Source organism: Coregonus lavaretus, assembly GCF_964263955.1.
Source record: "Coregonus lavaretus genome assembly, chromosome: 7".
Lineage (NCBI taxonomy): Eukaryota > Metazoa > Chordata > Actinopteri > Salmoniformes > Salmonidae > Coregonus > Coregonus lavaretus.
Genome location: NC_139994.1, coordinates 53010129 through 53025650, shown reverse-complemented (window position 1 = coordinate 53025650; position 15522 = coordinate 53010129). Strand labels below are relative to the sequence as shown.

Genomic DNA, 15522 nt, shown 5'->3' with positions numbered 1-15522 from the left:
ATTACACTTCAATCAGTGTAGAAGAAGGGGAGGATACAGGTTAAAGAAGGATGTGTAAGCCTTGAGACATGGATTGTGTATGTGCCATTTAGAGCATTCAAAAGATTTAAGTGCCTTTGCTAGTAGGTTTGAGTGTGTCAAGAACTACATCGCTACTGGGCTTTTCACGCTCATCAAGAATGGTCCACCACCCAAAGGACATCCAGCCAACTTGAAAGAACTGTGGGAAACATTGGCGTCAACATGGTCCAGCATCCTTGTGGAACGCTTTCGACACTTTGTAGAGTCCATGCCCCGACGAATTGAGGCTGTTCTGAGGGCAAAAGGGGAAAGTGCAACTCAATATTAGGAAGGTGTTCTTAATGTTTTGTACACGTTGTACAATGTAATAACGGAAATAAAGATTACTCATTTGGCTGCTCGTTATGACAAACTATGTGTAACTAAAATAATACAATTAACAATCTTAAATGCACATGACCTTGATTGAATCATGTAATTATGCCTAAACAATGTCAATTTTTCCCATTACAATTAAATCGATCGCACCAACAGCTGTTACAGGGTTAAACTGAAAAGTTAAATCAAGCCAATTGTGCTCAGAGGTTCGTTCTATCATCGGGATGCAATTTGATGAGGGTTACATTTCTGGTTATAAAATGTCACAATCGTTCAATCGTGCAGCACATCATATGATCTTCAAAATAACGTTGGAAGTTTCACAATATTGGCTGAAGAACACTGGCATAGGCATTCTTATGAGAACCAAACGGCATATGAAATTCGATTTATGTTCGCACATGAACTCAATGTTCTCTCTCTCTTTCCTTCTCTGTATACACTGTCTCTCGCCCTCTTCTGTCACTACAGACAAGCGTTGACTGACAGCTTTTCATTCACAGTAGCTCCACGCCATAGAGAGGGGACAGGAGTGGAGAGGACAGCAGTTGCAGCGAAGTATTCAGTACACAGCTGCCAAGCTATACAGTAAATGGATTAAAGCACTCAGCTAGCTAGCTAAATAGTAGTAGCAGGCACAGTACTGCAACGAGAAAGGAAAGGGAATATTTAGTTTATATTTTAAAAGACTGGACTGGACTAGAGGACCTCTCTCCCTTGCATACATGTGTTAAAGGGAGGGAGGGGAACGCGACTGAATGATGTTTGAATTATCTAGCTAGCTAACTTGCGAAAATATTTTTGCTGTCATTGAATAGAAGTTTAGGTTGTAGTTGAGAAAAACAAGATAACTCGAACGCAATGGAGTGCCAAACACCCGACCCGCAAAGCTACGAGGACATTCGAAAGAGCGGCTACCTCCGCAAGCAGAAATCCATGCACCGGCGATACTTCGTCCTCCGGACGGCCTCGGTGAGGGGCCCGGCCCGGCTCGAATACTACGAGAGCGAGAAGAAATTCCGCGGAAAGACACCCGTCCCAAAGAAAGCCCTGGTGCTGGAGACGTGTTTCAACATCAATAAGCGGGCTGATGCGAAGAACAAGCACATGATAGTGCTGTACACCCGGGCGGAGAGCTTTGCCATCGCGGCAGAAAACGAGGCGGACCAGAACGAATGGTATCAGGCCATGGTGGAGCTGCAATGCAAAAGTAAGTAAACATATATAGCTAGCAAACTACAGCGAGCTCTGACTGCAACCCGAGCTCTATATGGCTGCCTAGCGTTAGCGAAGTGGCCATAGTATTATCTGAACGTGGCAATGTAGCCCACTGCAAAATTGCTCAAATGCAACTTATAAATTCAACACGTGCTCGTTTAAAATATGGGTCATTGTTATTCGTATTTTTTTTTTTTTAGGACATCCAAAAATGTGAATATAGAAGTATGCATATGGTTCTCAACGTGAGTAATTTCACATTGCATGTCAGCAGCGAGGTTTGCAAATGTCGGTCCCGATTTTATCATAATATTTTGAGGCATGCTCTTAAACAAATTATGTGGTGTCAAAATATATTCATATTACAATGTGTGGTTACTGTACTTCATGTGAATTGCTGCCTATGGACCATAATTTAAATATTATGCAAAATTACAGTGCATACTTCTTTGCATAATAATTATATTTACCAATGTACACCAAAAACTGCAAATCTCATATTCCAAAGTAACCATGTGTACTTATCCTTGACACCACCCTGAGAACATAGCTACGTGATCATACTTTTATTACCACCAAAGATAGTCTACTTGCTTCAAAAGTTCAGATATGGACAAAGAGCTTGTGGTTTGTACAGGGTTTAGAGAAGGGAAAAACAAGTCGTTTCATTAAAATGTTGCCTGTATCAATAGTAGGTTTAGCTAGCAGATTGTAACAGGCTAATGTGATGCTCCATTAGCAGTTACAGGGTTTTTCTTCCATTGTAAGCCTTGGGCGGGCCTAAGCGTTTTTTCGGGTCGCCTAAATCCAAACTTTTAAAATAAAATTTCAGGATGAAAACGTAATCTTTGAGAACTAACAATCACCAAAATAAAAGCTAGACAGTTGGGGAGACTTAAAAATTCGCAAAACAATTAATTTAGCAGTATTCATTTTGTTATTATGTTTGAGCAAAAGAACACAGCATTAACAATGGCAAAATGCATAGAATTGCAGGAAACTAGCTTTAAAACATACATTTTTTCTCTCAGCTCCATGGTAGAATATGTAGAATCGCAGAAAATTTGCTTTAAACTGCAAAAATGTCTCTCTGCTGCATGGCAAAATGTGTAGAATTGCAGGAAATTAGCTTTAAAACTGCAAAAATGTATCTCAGCTCCATGTAGAAATTTGTAGAATTCTAAAATGTCTCTAGAGTGCCAAGATGAGGTCTCTAATATGTAACCTCATGAAGGCTGACTGTGTTCATTGTCACGCCCCCTGCCACGCCCACCACCTAAGCCCCTTTTTGATCCAGAAAAAACCCTGTACTATTTGGCATAGCACAGAGAATTTTCAACCTACCTTAACTTCCCGTCTTGGAAGACAACCAATGTCTTCTAAATATACACTACCGGTCAAAAGTTTTAGAACGCCTACTCATTAAAGGGTTTTTCTTTATTTTTACTATTTTCTGCATTGTTGAATAATAGTTTTGATGTCTTCACTATGAAATAACACATATGGAATCATGTAGTAACCAAAAAAGTGTTAAACAAATCAACATATATGTTATATTTGAGATTCTTCAAATAGCCACCCTTTACCTTGATGACAGCTTTGCAAACGCTTGGCATTCTCTCAACCAGCTTCACCTGGAATGCTTTTCCAACAGTCATGAAGGAGTTCCCACATATGCTGATCACTTGTTGGCTGCTTTTCCTTCACTCTGACGTCCGACTCATCCCAAACCATCTCAATTTGGTTGAGGTCTGGGGATTGTGGAGGCCAGGTCATCTGATGCAGCACTCCATCACTCTCCTTCTTGGTAAAATCGCCCTTAAACAGCCTGGAGGTGTGTTGGGTCATTGTCCTGTTGAAAAACAAATGATAGTCCCACTAAGCCCAAACCAGATGGGATGGCGTATCGCTGCAGAATGCTGTGATGGCCATGCTGGTTAAGTGTGCCTTGAATTCTAAATAAATCACAGACAGTGTTACCAGCAAAGCACCCTCAAACCATAACACCTCCTCCTCCATGCTTTACGGTGGGAAATACACATGCGGAGATCATCCGTTCACCCTGCGTCTCACAAAGACACAGCGGTTGGAACCAACAATCTCCAATTTGGACTGCAAACCAAAGGACACATTTCCACCAGTCTAATGTCCATTGCTTGTGTTTCTTGGCCCAAGCAAGTCTCTTCTTCTTATTGGTGTCCATTAGTAGTGGTTTCTTTGCAGCAATTCGACAATGAAGACCTGATTCGCGCAGTCTCCTCTGAACAGTTGATGTTGAAATGTGTCGGTTATTGAACTCTGTGAAGCATTTATTTGGGCTGCAATTTCTGAGGCTGGTAACTCTAATTAACTTATCCTCTGCAGCAGAGGTAACTCTGGGTCTTCCTTTCCTGTGGCGGTCCTCTTGAGAGCCAGTTTCATCATAGGGCTTGATGGGTTTTGCGACTGCACTTGAAGAAACTTTCAAAGTTCTTGAAATGTTCCGTATTGACTGACCTTCATGTCTTAAAGTAATGATGGATTGTCATTTCTCTTTGCTTATTTGAGCTGTTCTTGCCATAAAATGGCTTGGTCTTTTACCAAATAGGGCTATCTTCTGTATACCCCCCCTACCTTGTCACAACACAACTGATTGGCTCAAACGCATTAAGAAGGAAATACATTCCACAAATTAACTTTTAAGAAGGCACACCTGTTAATTGAAATGCATTCCAGGTGACTACCTCATGAAGCTGGTTGAGAGAATGCCAAGAGTGTGCAAAGCTGTCATCAAGGCAAAGGGTGGCTATTTGAAGAATCTCAAATATAAAATATATTTTGATTTGTTTAACACTTTTTCGGTTACTACATGATTCCATATGCGTTATTTCATAGTTTTGATGTCTTCACTTTTATTCTGCAATGTAGAAAATTGTAAAAATAAAGAAAACCCTTGAATGAGTAGGTGTTGTAAAACTTTTGACCGGTAGTGTACATGTCTAGTTGTAGGCTGTTTGTTGAATTTAGAAAATGTTCTGTTACTAAATGTAAATAGAATGTTCCTCCATTAAGTAATCCAACAATGTGTATGCATAGATCGAGACAGGTGATGTAATCATGACATGCGGCACACCAGTGGCGGTCGGTGCCATTTGGGAGGAGGACAAATGTAAAAAAAAAAAATGAGAATGGCCTTATTTCTATTACAGCATATTGGATGACTGTCATTCATATGCCATTCACCCAGCTCAATGTAACATTGATGAGTTTAGGCAACTACATGATACTCAAATTTTCCCTGTACCCATCATGAGGTTGCTACAACCTAGCCTATGAATGAAAGTTTACAACGTACTGTAGGTGCACAGCTCAAGAGAAATTTGAGTAATAAAGGTGACAGACATTGACACATTCAATGCCGCCTTGCACACTCTTGCCTGCATCTAGCTGATCTAGGGTGTAATCATTAGTCCAACAGTTGCAAATGAGAGTTCCTATTGGACAAATTCAGGTATGTTTTCCCCGTTTCCTTCCGTTTAAGAACGTTTTTCAACAGAATCGGCGGAATGAATACACCCTTTATCACACGCAAACACAGTTCACTTTCATAGCAGCCACATACAAACAGCATGATCCCTTTGATCGTTGTTCCCGTATCTACGCACCCTCCCTTCTCACCTTTTCCCTTCGCTTGTGGACTTCAGTGCACAACACATCAGCTGTCTGTGGCCAGGCGAAAAAAACCTTTCTAAGCCAAACCTTCATATCATAACCGCTAACCGCTACACACAGCCTACATCTTTGTCACCATATTAGCTAATGTCATAACCAACATAGCGACTAGAACTAACGCGTTAGTAAACCCGCTACAATCATGCAGTACAGTTTACAGTCAGCAAGCAGTTTAGCAGTTACACCGGCGGGCCCCGGTGGCAATAAATTAATACAACCAAAAGCTTACTTTGACTTGGAAGATGTCCAGTGTTGGATGTCCATAGCCAGCTAACTAACATATCATCCCTCTCTGTTTGAGCCGGGTGTTTGAGTAGACTAAACTAGCTAGCTGCATTCGCTAGCTAAGTGAAAGTGAAAAAAAATACAATGAAATATAGCTCTCTCTCTTGCTCTTGCTTCTCCTTCATTTTTAAAGAAATTAATTTGTTCAAAACTGTTCAACTATTTTCTTTCTTTCTCTTTAAGTCAAAGATTTTATGCACTGATCCTTTGATTGGATGGACCACATGTCAGTTTACTGCAAGATCTCTGATAGGTTGGAGGAAGTCTTCCAGAAGTTGTCATAATTACTTTGTAAGTCTATGGAAGGGGGTAAGAACCACGAGCCTCCTAGGTTTTGTGTTGAAGTCAATGTAACCAGAGTAGGACAGAAAGTAGCTACACCATGGTGCTACCCTACAGAGTGCTGTTGAGGATACTGTAGACTTTCATTGCAAAACAGTGTTTTAATCAATTATTTGATGACGTGAATATATTTGGTATAGTTTTATATAGTTTCACTATTTTATTTTGATGAAATTCACTGAGGAGGATGGCCCTCCCCTTCCTCCTCTGAGGAGCCTCCACTGGTGGACACCCACCTGTCCCAATCAATGAAAGAATATTTGAAATAGACAAGATGGCAGCATACACATTGTAGAATTACTTCATGGAGCAAAACATTTATTTAATTGAACAAGGGAGCATTTTCTAAATTCAAACGAACCCCCTGCAACTAGACATGGAAGTTTAGAAGACATATACACTATATGGCTAAAAGTATGTGGACACTCCTTCAAATTAGTGGATTCGGCTATTTCAGCCACACCCATTGCTGACGGGTGTATAAAATTGAGCACACAGCCATGCAATCTCCGTACACAGTAGAATGGCCTTACTGAAGAGCTGAGTGACTTTCAACGTGGCACCATCATAGGATGCCACCTTTCCAACAAGTCAGTTCGTCAAATTTCTGCCCTGCTAGAGCTTCCCCGGTCAACTGTAAGTGCTGTTATTGCGAAGTGGAAATGTCTACGAGCAACAACGGCTCAGCCGTGAAGTGGTAGGCCACACAAGCTCACAGAACATGCTGAATCGTCTGTCCTTGGTTGCAACACTCACTACCGAGTTCCAAACTGCCTCTGGAAGCAACGTCAGCACAATAACTGTTAGTCGGGAGCTTAATGAAATGTTTTTCCATGGCCGAGCAGCCGCACGCAAGCTTAAGATCACCATGCGCAATGCCAAGCGTCAGCTGGAGTGGTGTAAAGCTCGCCGCCATTGGACTCTGGAGCAGTGGAAACGCGTTCTCTGGAGTGATGAATCCCGCTTCACCATCTGGTAGTCCGACGGACTAATCTGGGTTTGGTGGATGCCAGGAGAACGCTACCTCCACCAATGCATAGTGCCAACTGTAAAGTTTGGTGGAGGAGGAATAATGGTCTGGGGCTGTTTTTCATGGTTCGGGCTAGGCCCCTTAGTTCCAGTAAAGGGAGATCTTAACACTACTGCATGCAATGACATTCTAGACGATTCTGTGACAACAGCGCACATTTGAATGGTACAACAAGTCCTGGTGCTCTGCCTCTGTGTCATTAAACAGCTGAATAAACTGACGATGGTTACGCCCCCTTGCCCGTATAAAGATGGCAAGTTTTACAATCACTTTGACAACATTTTCCAGTTTTAACACACTTTTACACAGTGCTTCCTGATGAATAATACAGTGAAGAAATATCAATTCCTCGAGTTAGGGCTTTCTTCTTTTACTTTGTCTTGTAATCTTTTTAGTAGGCCAATGTTTTTACCGGTTAGATCCACGGTAGATTTTTTTCCAAGCAGGCAGACACCCTGTCATTGTCACGGTTTTCAAAGCCAGAACCCAGAAGCAGACCAGGACAAGGTAAGTTGAAACAAAGGTGAGTGTTTATTTAACAGATCCACAAGTGATGCTGAATAATCCAGGGAACAGAGCGGGCGGCGTGGATGAGTTGTTGAGGGTGCAGTGGTAGGTCCAATACGGGCTCGGCAGCCGCCGACCATCAGGCAGAGGTTGGGTGAAGGTTCCGGACGAGTGATGTTCATGGCTAACGATCCGGCAGGGAATGGATGTTAGGGCAGAGCCTAAAAAGGGTGATGATCCGGACCAGGTGTGTAGATTGCTGATGGGATGCAGGTGCGGAAATCATGAGAGCTCCCGCCTAGCAACGTCGCCCGGCAACCAGGCAGGGAGCGTTCCAGAACCCTCGGGAAACTGGAGATCCCGAGCAGAAAACTAATAACACAGACAGGAACCGACTCAGACTGCAGGGTTCGTTACAGTACCCCCCCCTCCGACGAACGCCACCGGGCGGACTCCCCGGAGCGCCAGGATGGAGGCGGTGGAAGTCACGAATGAGGTCAGCATCAAGGATCTGTCGCCGCGGAATCCAACTCCTCTCTTCAGGCCCATACCCCTCCCAGTCCACGAGATACTGGAAACCCCGGCCCCTCCGTCTGGAATCCATAATGCGTCGCACCGTGTAGGCAGGACCACCTCCGATCATCCGAGGAGGAGGAGGAGGAGGCGGAGGAGGCAACAGAGGACTGAGGAGAACAGGCTTGAGGCAGGAGACATGAAAGGTGGGATGGACTCTGAGCGTTCTCGGTAATTTGAGTCGAACTGCAACCGGATTGATCACCTTCTCCACCACAAACGGACCAATGAACTTCGGTGACAACTTCCTAGACTCAGTCCGTAAAGGAAGATCCCGTGTGGCCAACCAGACCCTATCTCCGATGGTATAGGTGGGAGCGGGAATCCGGCGACGATTCGCCTGGAGCTGATACCGGTCAGAAACTCTAAGGAGTGCCTTTCTGGCCCGATGCCAGGTCCGGTGGCAACGACGAATATGGGCCTGAACAGAGGGCACTGAGAGATCCTTCTCCTGAGAAGGGAACAAGGGAGGTTGGTAGCCATACAGGCACTGGAAGGGAGACATCCCAGTGGCAGATGTAGGGAGAGTATTGTGGGCATACTCAACCCAAGGCAACTGGGAGACCCAGGAGGTGGGGTTGGAGGAGACAAGGCAGCGTAGCGTGGATTCCATCTTCTGGTTGGCTCTCTCCGCCTGACCATTAGATTGGGGGTGAAAACCAGATGTGAGACTGACTGTAGCTCCAATGGCCAAACAGAAGGATTTCCAGACAGCAGAGGTAAACTGAGGACCACGGTCGGAAACGATATCACTGGGCAACCCGTGGACCCTGAAAACCTCCCTAACCAGGATCTCGGACGTCTCCGAGGCAGAGGGAAGCTTGGAAATGGGCACAAAGTGGGCGAACTTGCTGAATCTGTCCACGATCGTCAGAACGACCGTTCTCCCCTCAGAAGAGGGCAACCCAGTGACAAAGTCCAGGGCCAGATGCGACCATGGTCGCCGGGGAATAGGAAGGGGGTGAAGTAGTCCAGAGCTGGGCCGATTGGCACTTTTATTCTGCGCACACACTGGACAGGCAGCAACAAAACCCAGAGTATCCTCTCCCATGGCAGGCCACCAAAAACGTCTGCGAAGAAACGCCATCGTCCGAGCCACGCCAGGGTGACAAGCCATCTTGCTGGCGTGAGACCATTTGAGGACAGCAGAACGAACCGACTCAGGCACAAACAACCGACCGGGTGGACCGTTACCGGGACCGGGCTGCGTCCGAAGGGCCGCCATAACCTCCTCCTCAATCTTCCACATAACTGCTCCCACGACACAGTTCCGGGGAAGAATCGTCTCGGTCTTGGACCCACTCTCCTCCGTCTTGGAGAACATCCGGGACAAGGCGTCCGCCTTGCCGTTCTTAGATCCAGGTCGGAACGTCAGGGAAAAATTGAATCGTCCGAAAAACAACGCCCACCTGGCCTGACGGGAGTTGAGACGTCTAGCCGATTGCACGTAAGCAAGATTCTTGTGATCAGTCCAGACAATAAACGGTTGCTCCGCCCCCTCCAACCAGTGGCGCCACTCCTCCAAGGCAAGCTTCACCGCGAGAAGCTCCCGGTTACCCACATCGTAGTTCCTCTCCGCAGGCGAAAGCCGACGAGAGTAGTAGGCGCAGGGATGGAGTTTACTGTCAGTGGAGCATCGCTGCGACAGGATGGCGCCAACTCCCACATCAGACGCGTCCACTTCAACGACGAACTGACGGGCCGTGTCCGGTTGAGAGAGAATCGGTGCGTTGGTGAATCGCCTCTTCAAGTCCAGAAACGCTCTATCCGCCTCCGGATTCCAACTGAAGGTCCTGGTACTGGAAGTCAAGGCAGTTAACGGAGCGGCCACACGGCTGTAATCCCGGATGAATCTGCGGTAGAAATTCGCAAACCCCAAAAACCTCTGGAGCTGCAATCTCGTACCGGGCTGGTCCCATTCCAGAACCGCTCTAACCTTCTCCTGGTCCATCCTAATCTCTCCCCTGGAGATGATGTACCCGAGGAAGGATGTCGTGTGGGCGTGAAACTCGCACTTCTCGGCCTTCACGAACAGGCGATTCTCCAACAATCGCTGCAGAACCTGCCGGACATGCTGGGCGTGGTCGGAAGGTTCCTTCGAGAATATTAGAATGTCATCCAGGTAAACAAACACAAAGAGACCGATCATATCTCTCAGGACGTCGTTCACCATACTCTGGAATACCGCTGGAGCATTGGTCAGTCCAAACGGCATCACCTGATACTCGAAGTGACCCATCGGTGTATTGAAACCCGTCAACCACTCGTCCCCCTCTCTGATCCGGACCAGGTGATACGCATTGCGTAGGTCTAGCTTGGTGAACACCGTAGCACCCTGTAAGGAGTCGAAGGCAGAGCTCATCAAGGGCAGGGGATACTTGTTCTTGACCGTGATATCATTCAACCCCCGATAATCAATACACGGTCGAAGAGAGCCATCCTTCTTACCCACAAAGAAGAATCCTGCCCCCAGGGGTGATGACGAGGGACGAACGAGACCAGCAGCTAGGGACTCCTTGATGTAGGTCTCCAAAGCCTCACGTTCAGGTCGGGAGATACTGTATAACCGTCCCTTGGGGTAGACAGCTCCAGGGACCAGGTTGATGGCACAATCATATGGTCGGTGGGGAGGGAGTGACAGAGCCCTCTGCTTACTGAACACCTCCCCCAAATCGTGATATGTCTCGGGAACCAGGGACAAATCTGGGGGTTCAGCCTCAATCACCTGACTGGGAACCGAATGGGAACAGGCAGTCTTGAGACAGTTAGCATGACACTCAAGGCTCCAACTCGTTACCTTGCCCGTCACCCAATCGAACGTGGGATTGTGTTCCTTCAGCCAGGGGTATCCAAGGACCAGAGGAACATGGGAAGACGGCAGAATGAAGAATGAAATCACCTCAGAATGATTCCCCGACAACAGCATCTTAACCGGTTCAGTCCTCATCGTGATACGTGCCAGACTACTGCCGTTCAGAGTGGTAGCTTCAATGGCTTCCGGTAATTGCTCCTTGGAAAGCCCCAGCTGTTCCACCACCTCGGCATCAATAAAGCTTCCATCGGCACCTGAATCGACAAAAGCGTTAAGCGCTAAGCTCTGATTCCTGTTCATAAGGGTAGCCGGGAAACGGGGTCTGACAGAGGTATTGAGAGGTCGAAACTGGCTCGCTAAAAGTCCTCCCAACTTTAGCGAGCCGCGCAGTTTGACGACCGCCGGGAACAAGTGGCGAGGTAATGTCCCGAACCACCACAGTAGAGGCAACAGTTAGTCCTACGTCTATGTTGGCGCTCCTCCTTGGTTAACCCGTGCCGCCCCACTTGCATGGGTTCAGAGTCGGGAGACAGGACCTCTCCACTAATCCTGTGTGGTGGACGATGATCGACGTATTCTGGTCCAATCCCCGACCCGACTGGGACCTGAGAAGCTGATCGATTGGAGGGGACCCATTGCTTCTCCCTCCTTCGCTCTCGGACTCGATTATCCACCCGAATAGACAAGGCTACCAAGCTGTCCAGGTCACTAGGCTCCGGATAGGAGATCAACTCATCCTTGAGCTGCTCCGACAGGCCCTGGTAAAAGGCCGCTTGCAGAGACTCCTCATTCCACCCACTCTCCACAGCCAACGTCCTGAACTCGATCACGAAGTCGGCAACGCTGCGAGAACCTTGGCGAAGCGAAAACAGGCGCCTAGCTGCGTCCTTCCCTCGGACGGAATGGTCGAATAACTTCCTCATCTCGGCCGTGAACCCCTGGTATGAAGCCATGCAGGTGTCCTGTCGTTCCCAAACGGCTGAAGCCCACTCCAGCGCTCGACCACGCAGCAACTCAATAACAAAGGCTATCCTAGCCTTGTCTGTGGCATAAGAGTAGGGCTGTAGATCGAACACTAAACCACACTGCATAAGGAAAGAACGGCATCTTCCCAGTTCCCCCTCATATTTATCCGGCGTCGGAACCTTGGGCTCACGGAAGGACACAGCTCCAGAAGCGGCAGGCGAGATGGGTGAAACCGGTAGTGGATTCTCCACCGGAAACTTGCGCTGGTTCTGGACCTCCGTCAGACCGGTAGAAAGGTTCCGAACTGACAACGCTATCTCCTGTAGTACCGTGCTATGATGTCCCAACATCTTCTCCTGATGGGAAATGGCATGGCGAACAGAGTCCAGGTCCGCTGGGTTCATTACTGGCCGGATCGTTCTGTCACGGTTTTCAAAGCCAGAACCCAGAAGCAGACCAGGACAAGGTAAGTTGAAACAAAGGTGAGTGTTTATTTAACAGATCCACAAGTGATGCTGAATAATCCAGGGAACAGAGCGGGCGGCGTGGATGAGTTGTTGAGGGTGCAGTGGTAGGTCCAATACGGGCTCGGCAGCCGCCGACCATCAGGCAGAGGTTGGGTGAAGGTTCCGGACGAGTGATGTTCATGGCTAACGATCCGGCAGGGAATGGATGTTAGGGCAGAGCCTAAAAAGGGTGATGATCCGGACCAGGTGTGTAGATTGCTGATGGGATGCAGGTGCGGAAATCATGAGAGCTCCCGCCTAGCAACGTCGCCCGGCAACCAGGCAGGGAGCGTTCCAGAACCCTCGGGAAACTGGAGATCCCGAGCAGAAAACTAATAACACAGACAGGAACCGACTCAGACTGCAGGGTTCGTTACAGTCATATAAGTCAGAGCCCCTGGTTGTTCCCATCATTGATTCCATCTGACAAAAATTAAAAGTTGAGCGGTGTCTCTAATGTCAGTAATCTCATCCAGTGCTGTAGAAAAAAGATCGAAGCCATCTGCTTTTTTCTTCAACTCGGAGATTAGCTCCTCAGTTATCACTTCCACATGCCTGGTGATGGTTCTGCGTGATAAGCTAATTTTCTCGAATTGGCTTTTACTCTCAGGACAAAGTAAACCAGCAGTTTCCACCATACACTCTTTCACAAACTCCCCTTCAGCAAAAGGCTTGCTATGCTTTGCGATTTTATGTGCCACTACGTAGCTTGCCTTATTTACGGAGTCTTGAGTAGAGCACCATTTAGTAAACGTGTTTTGTTGAGCTTTTAAGTTTGTGGCAGGTTTTGAGGCCTTCCTTGCCTTTTCCTGAGAGGACAGATTGCTAGCGTAGTTTAGCATGCTTGCTTGGAAAATGAGGATTGAGATTATATTCCTTAAAAACTGCATATTTCTTGGTATATTAGACATACTGCCTTATGTCCAATATTAGTAAAAAAGTATTTTGCTGTCCATTCTTCTTTAAACACACGACATTCAGAGTCCACTTTTCTCATTTTCGCAGCACTCATTTTTCACGTCAAAAGTCGTCAAGCAATGAAGTGGCTATGATGATTGAGCACATTCTAAATGACACAAATATTAATTTTCACAAAGTCTGCTGCCTCAGTTTTGATGATGGCAATTTGCATATACTCCAGAATGTTATGAAGAGTGATCAGATTAATTGCAATTAATTGCAAAGTCCTTCTTTGCCATGAAAATGAACTTAATCCCCACAAAAAAATTACACTGCATTTCAGCCCTGCCACAAAAGGACCAGCTGACATCATGTCAGTGATTCTCTCGTTAACACAGGTGAGTGTTGACGAGGACAAGGCTGGAGATCACTCTGTCATGCTGATTGAGTTAGAATAACAGACTGGAAGCTTTAAAAGGAAGGTGGCGCTTGAAATCATTGTTCTTCCTCTGTTAACCATGGTTACCTGCAAGGAAACACGTGCCATCATCATTGCTTTGCACAAAAAGGGCTTCACAGGCAAGGATATTGCTGCTAGTAAGATTGCACCTAAATCAACCATTTATCGGATCATCAAGAACTTAATGGAGAGTTTCAATTGTTGTGAAGAAGGCTTCAGGGCGCCCAAGAAAGTCCAGCAAGCGCCAGGACTGTCTCCTAAAGTTGATTCAGCTGCAAGATCGGGGCACCACCAGTGCAGAGCTTGCTCAGGAATGGCAGCAGGCAGGTGTGAGTGCATCTGCACGCACAGTGAGGCGAAGACTTTTGGAGGATGGCCTGGTGTCAAGAAGGGCAGCGAGGAAGCCACTTGACTCCAGGAAAAACATCAGGGACAGACTGATATTCTGCAAAAAGGTACAGGGATTGGACTGCTGAGGACTGGGGTAAAGTCATTTTCTCTGATGAATCCCCTTTCCGATTGTTTGGGGCATCCGGAAAAAAGCTTGTCAGGAGAAGACAAGGTGATGCTACCATCAATCCTGTGTCATGCCAACAGTAAAGCATCCTGAGACCATTCATGTGTGGGGTTGCTTCTCAGCCAAGGGAGTAGGCTCACTCACAATTTTGCCTAAGAACACAGCCATGAATAAAGAATGGTACCAACACATCCTCCGAGAGCAACTTCTCCCAACCATCCAAGAACAGTTTGGTGACGAACAATGCCTTTTCCAGCATGATGGAGCACCTTGCCATAAGGCAAAAGTGATAACTAAGTGGCTCGGGGAACAAAACATCAACATTTTGGGTCCATGGCCAGGAAACTCCCCAGACCTTAATCCCATTGAGAACTTGTGATCAATCCTCAAGAGGTGGGTGGCCAAACAAAAACCCACAAATTCTGACAAACTCCAAGCATTGATTATGCAAGAATGGGCTGCCATCAGTCAGGATGTGGCCCAGAAGTTAATTGACAGCATGCCAGGGCCGATTGCAGAGGTCTTGAAAAAGAAGGGTCAACACTGCAAATATTGACTCTTTGCATAAACTTAATGTAATTGTCAATAAAAGCCTTTGACACTTATGGAATGCTTGTAATTATACTTCAGTATACCATAGTAACATCTGACAAAAATATCTAAAAACACTGAAGCAGCAAACTTTGTGAAGACCAATACTTGTGTCATTCTCAAAACTTTTGACCACGACTGTAGGCCCAAATACAGAGTGTGGAGGCTACAGCGCCATCTATTGGAGGTTGTTTGTATATCATGGAATGAGTAATTTTAGGCCAAAAATCATAACTCAAATATAATAATATTTAATACATTACATTTTTTTATTGCAGGCTGGATTTAAGTGCCCGGCGGGCCGGATACGGCCTGCGGGCCGTACTTTGCCCCCCCTTGGACTAGGAGATCTTTTTTATAGCTGGAGTAGGCTATATTGGAGCCAATGTGCCACTGCCAACCTTTGTCCTGCTTCTTCTTCATTTCCAAGTCAACCCAGGCCATTGCTCAAACACATCCAGATTTCTGTTATGAGCCTGATTCTCTGTTTACTTAGTATGTTCTCTTTTCCTGCTGACATGACAGTATTTGCCCAGACAAGACATTGATCACAGTGGTGAAAACAATCAAGTATGAACAAGTTTATACTGTGATCAAGATGCGGTTGTCCCACTGGTTATCCTAAGTTGAATGCACCAATTTGTAAGTCGCTTTGGATAAAAGCGTCTGCTAAATGACTTAAATGTAAATGTAAGATCCATATGG

The 15522-nt window shown here is 46.3% G+C and overlaps 1 protein-coding gene across 3 annotated transcripts in view; it reads left to right on the top strand.

The window, feature by feature from the left end:
* The first annotated feature begins 778 nt into the window (after positions 1 to 778).
* LOC311132942 (insulin receptor substrate 1-B-like) overlaps positions 779 to 15522 on the top strand; it is a 70709-nt gene continuing 55965 nt past the window's right edge. For all 3 annotated transcript variants that reach the window (XM_084166334.1, XM_084166332.1, XM_084166333.1), the window contains exon 1: positions 779 to 1609. In XM_084166334.1, coding sequence (XP_084022460.1) covers positions 1261 to 1609 — 349 coding nt within the window. In that variant the 5' untranslated portion in view covers positions 779 to 1260. The remainder of the gene's footprint in view (positions 1610 to 15522) is intronic.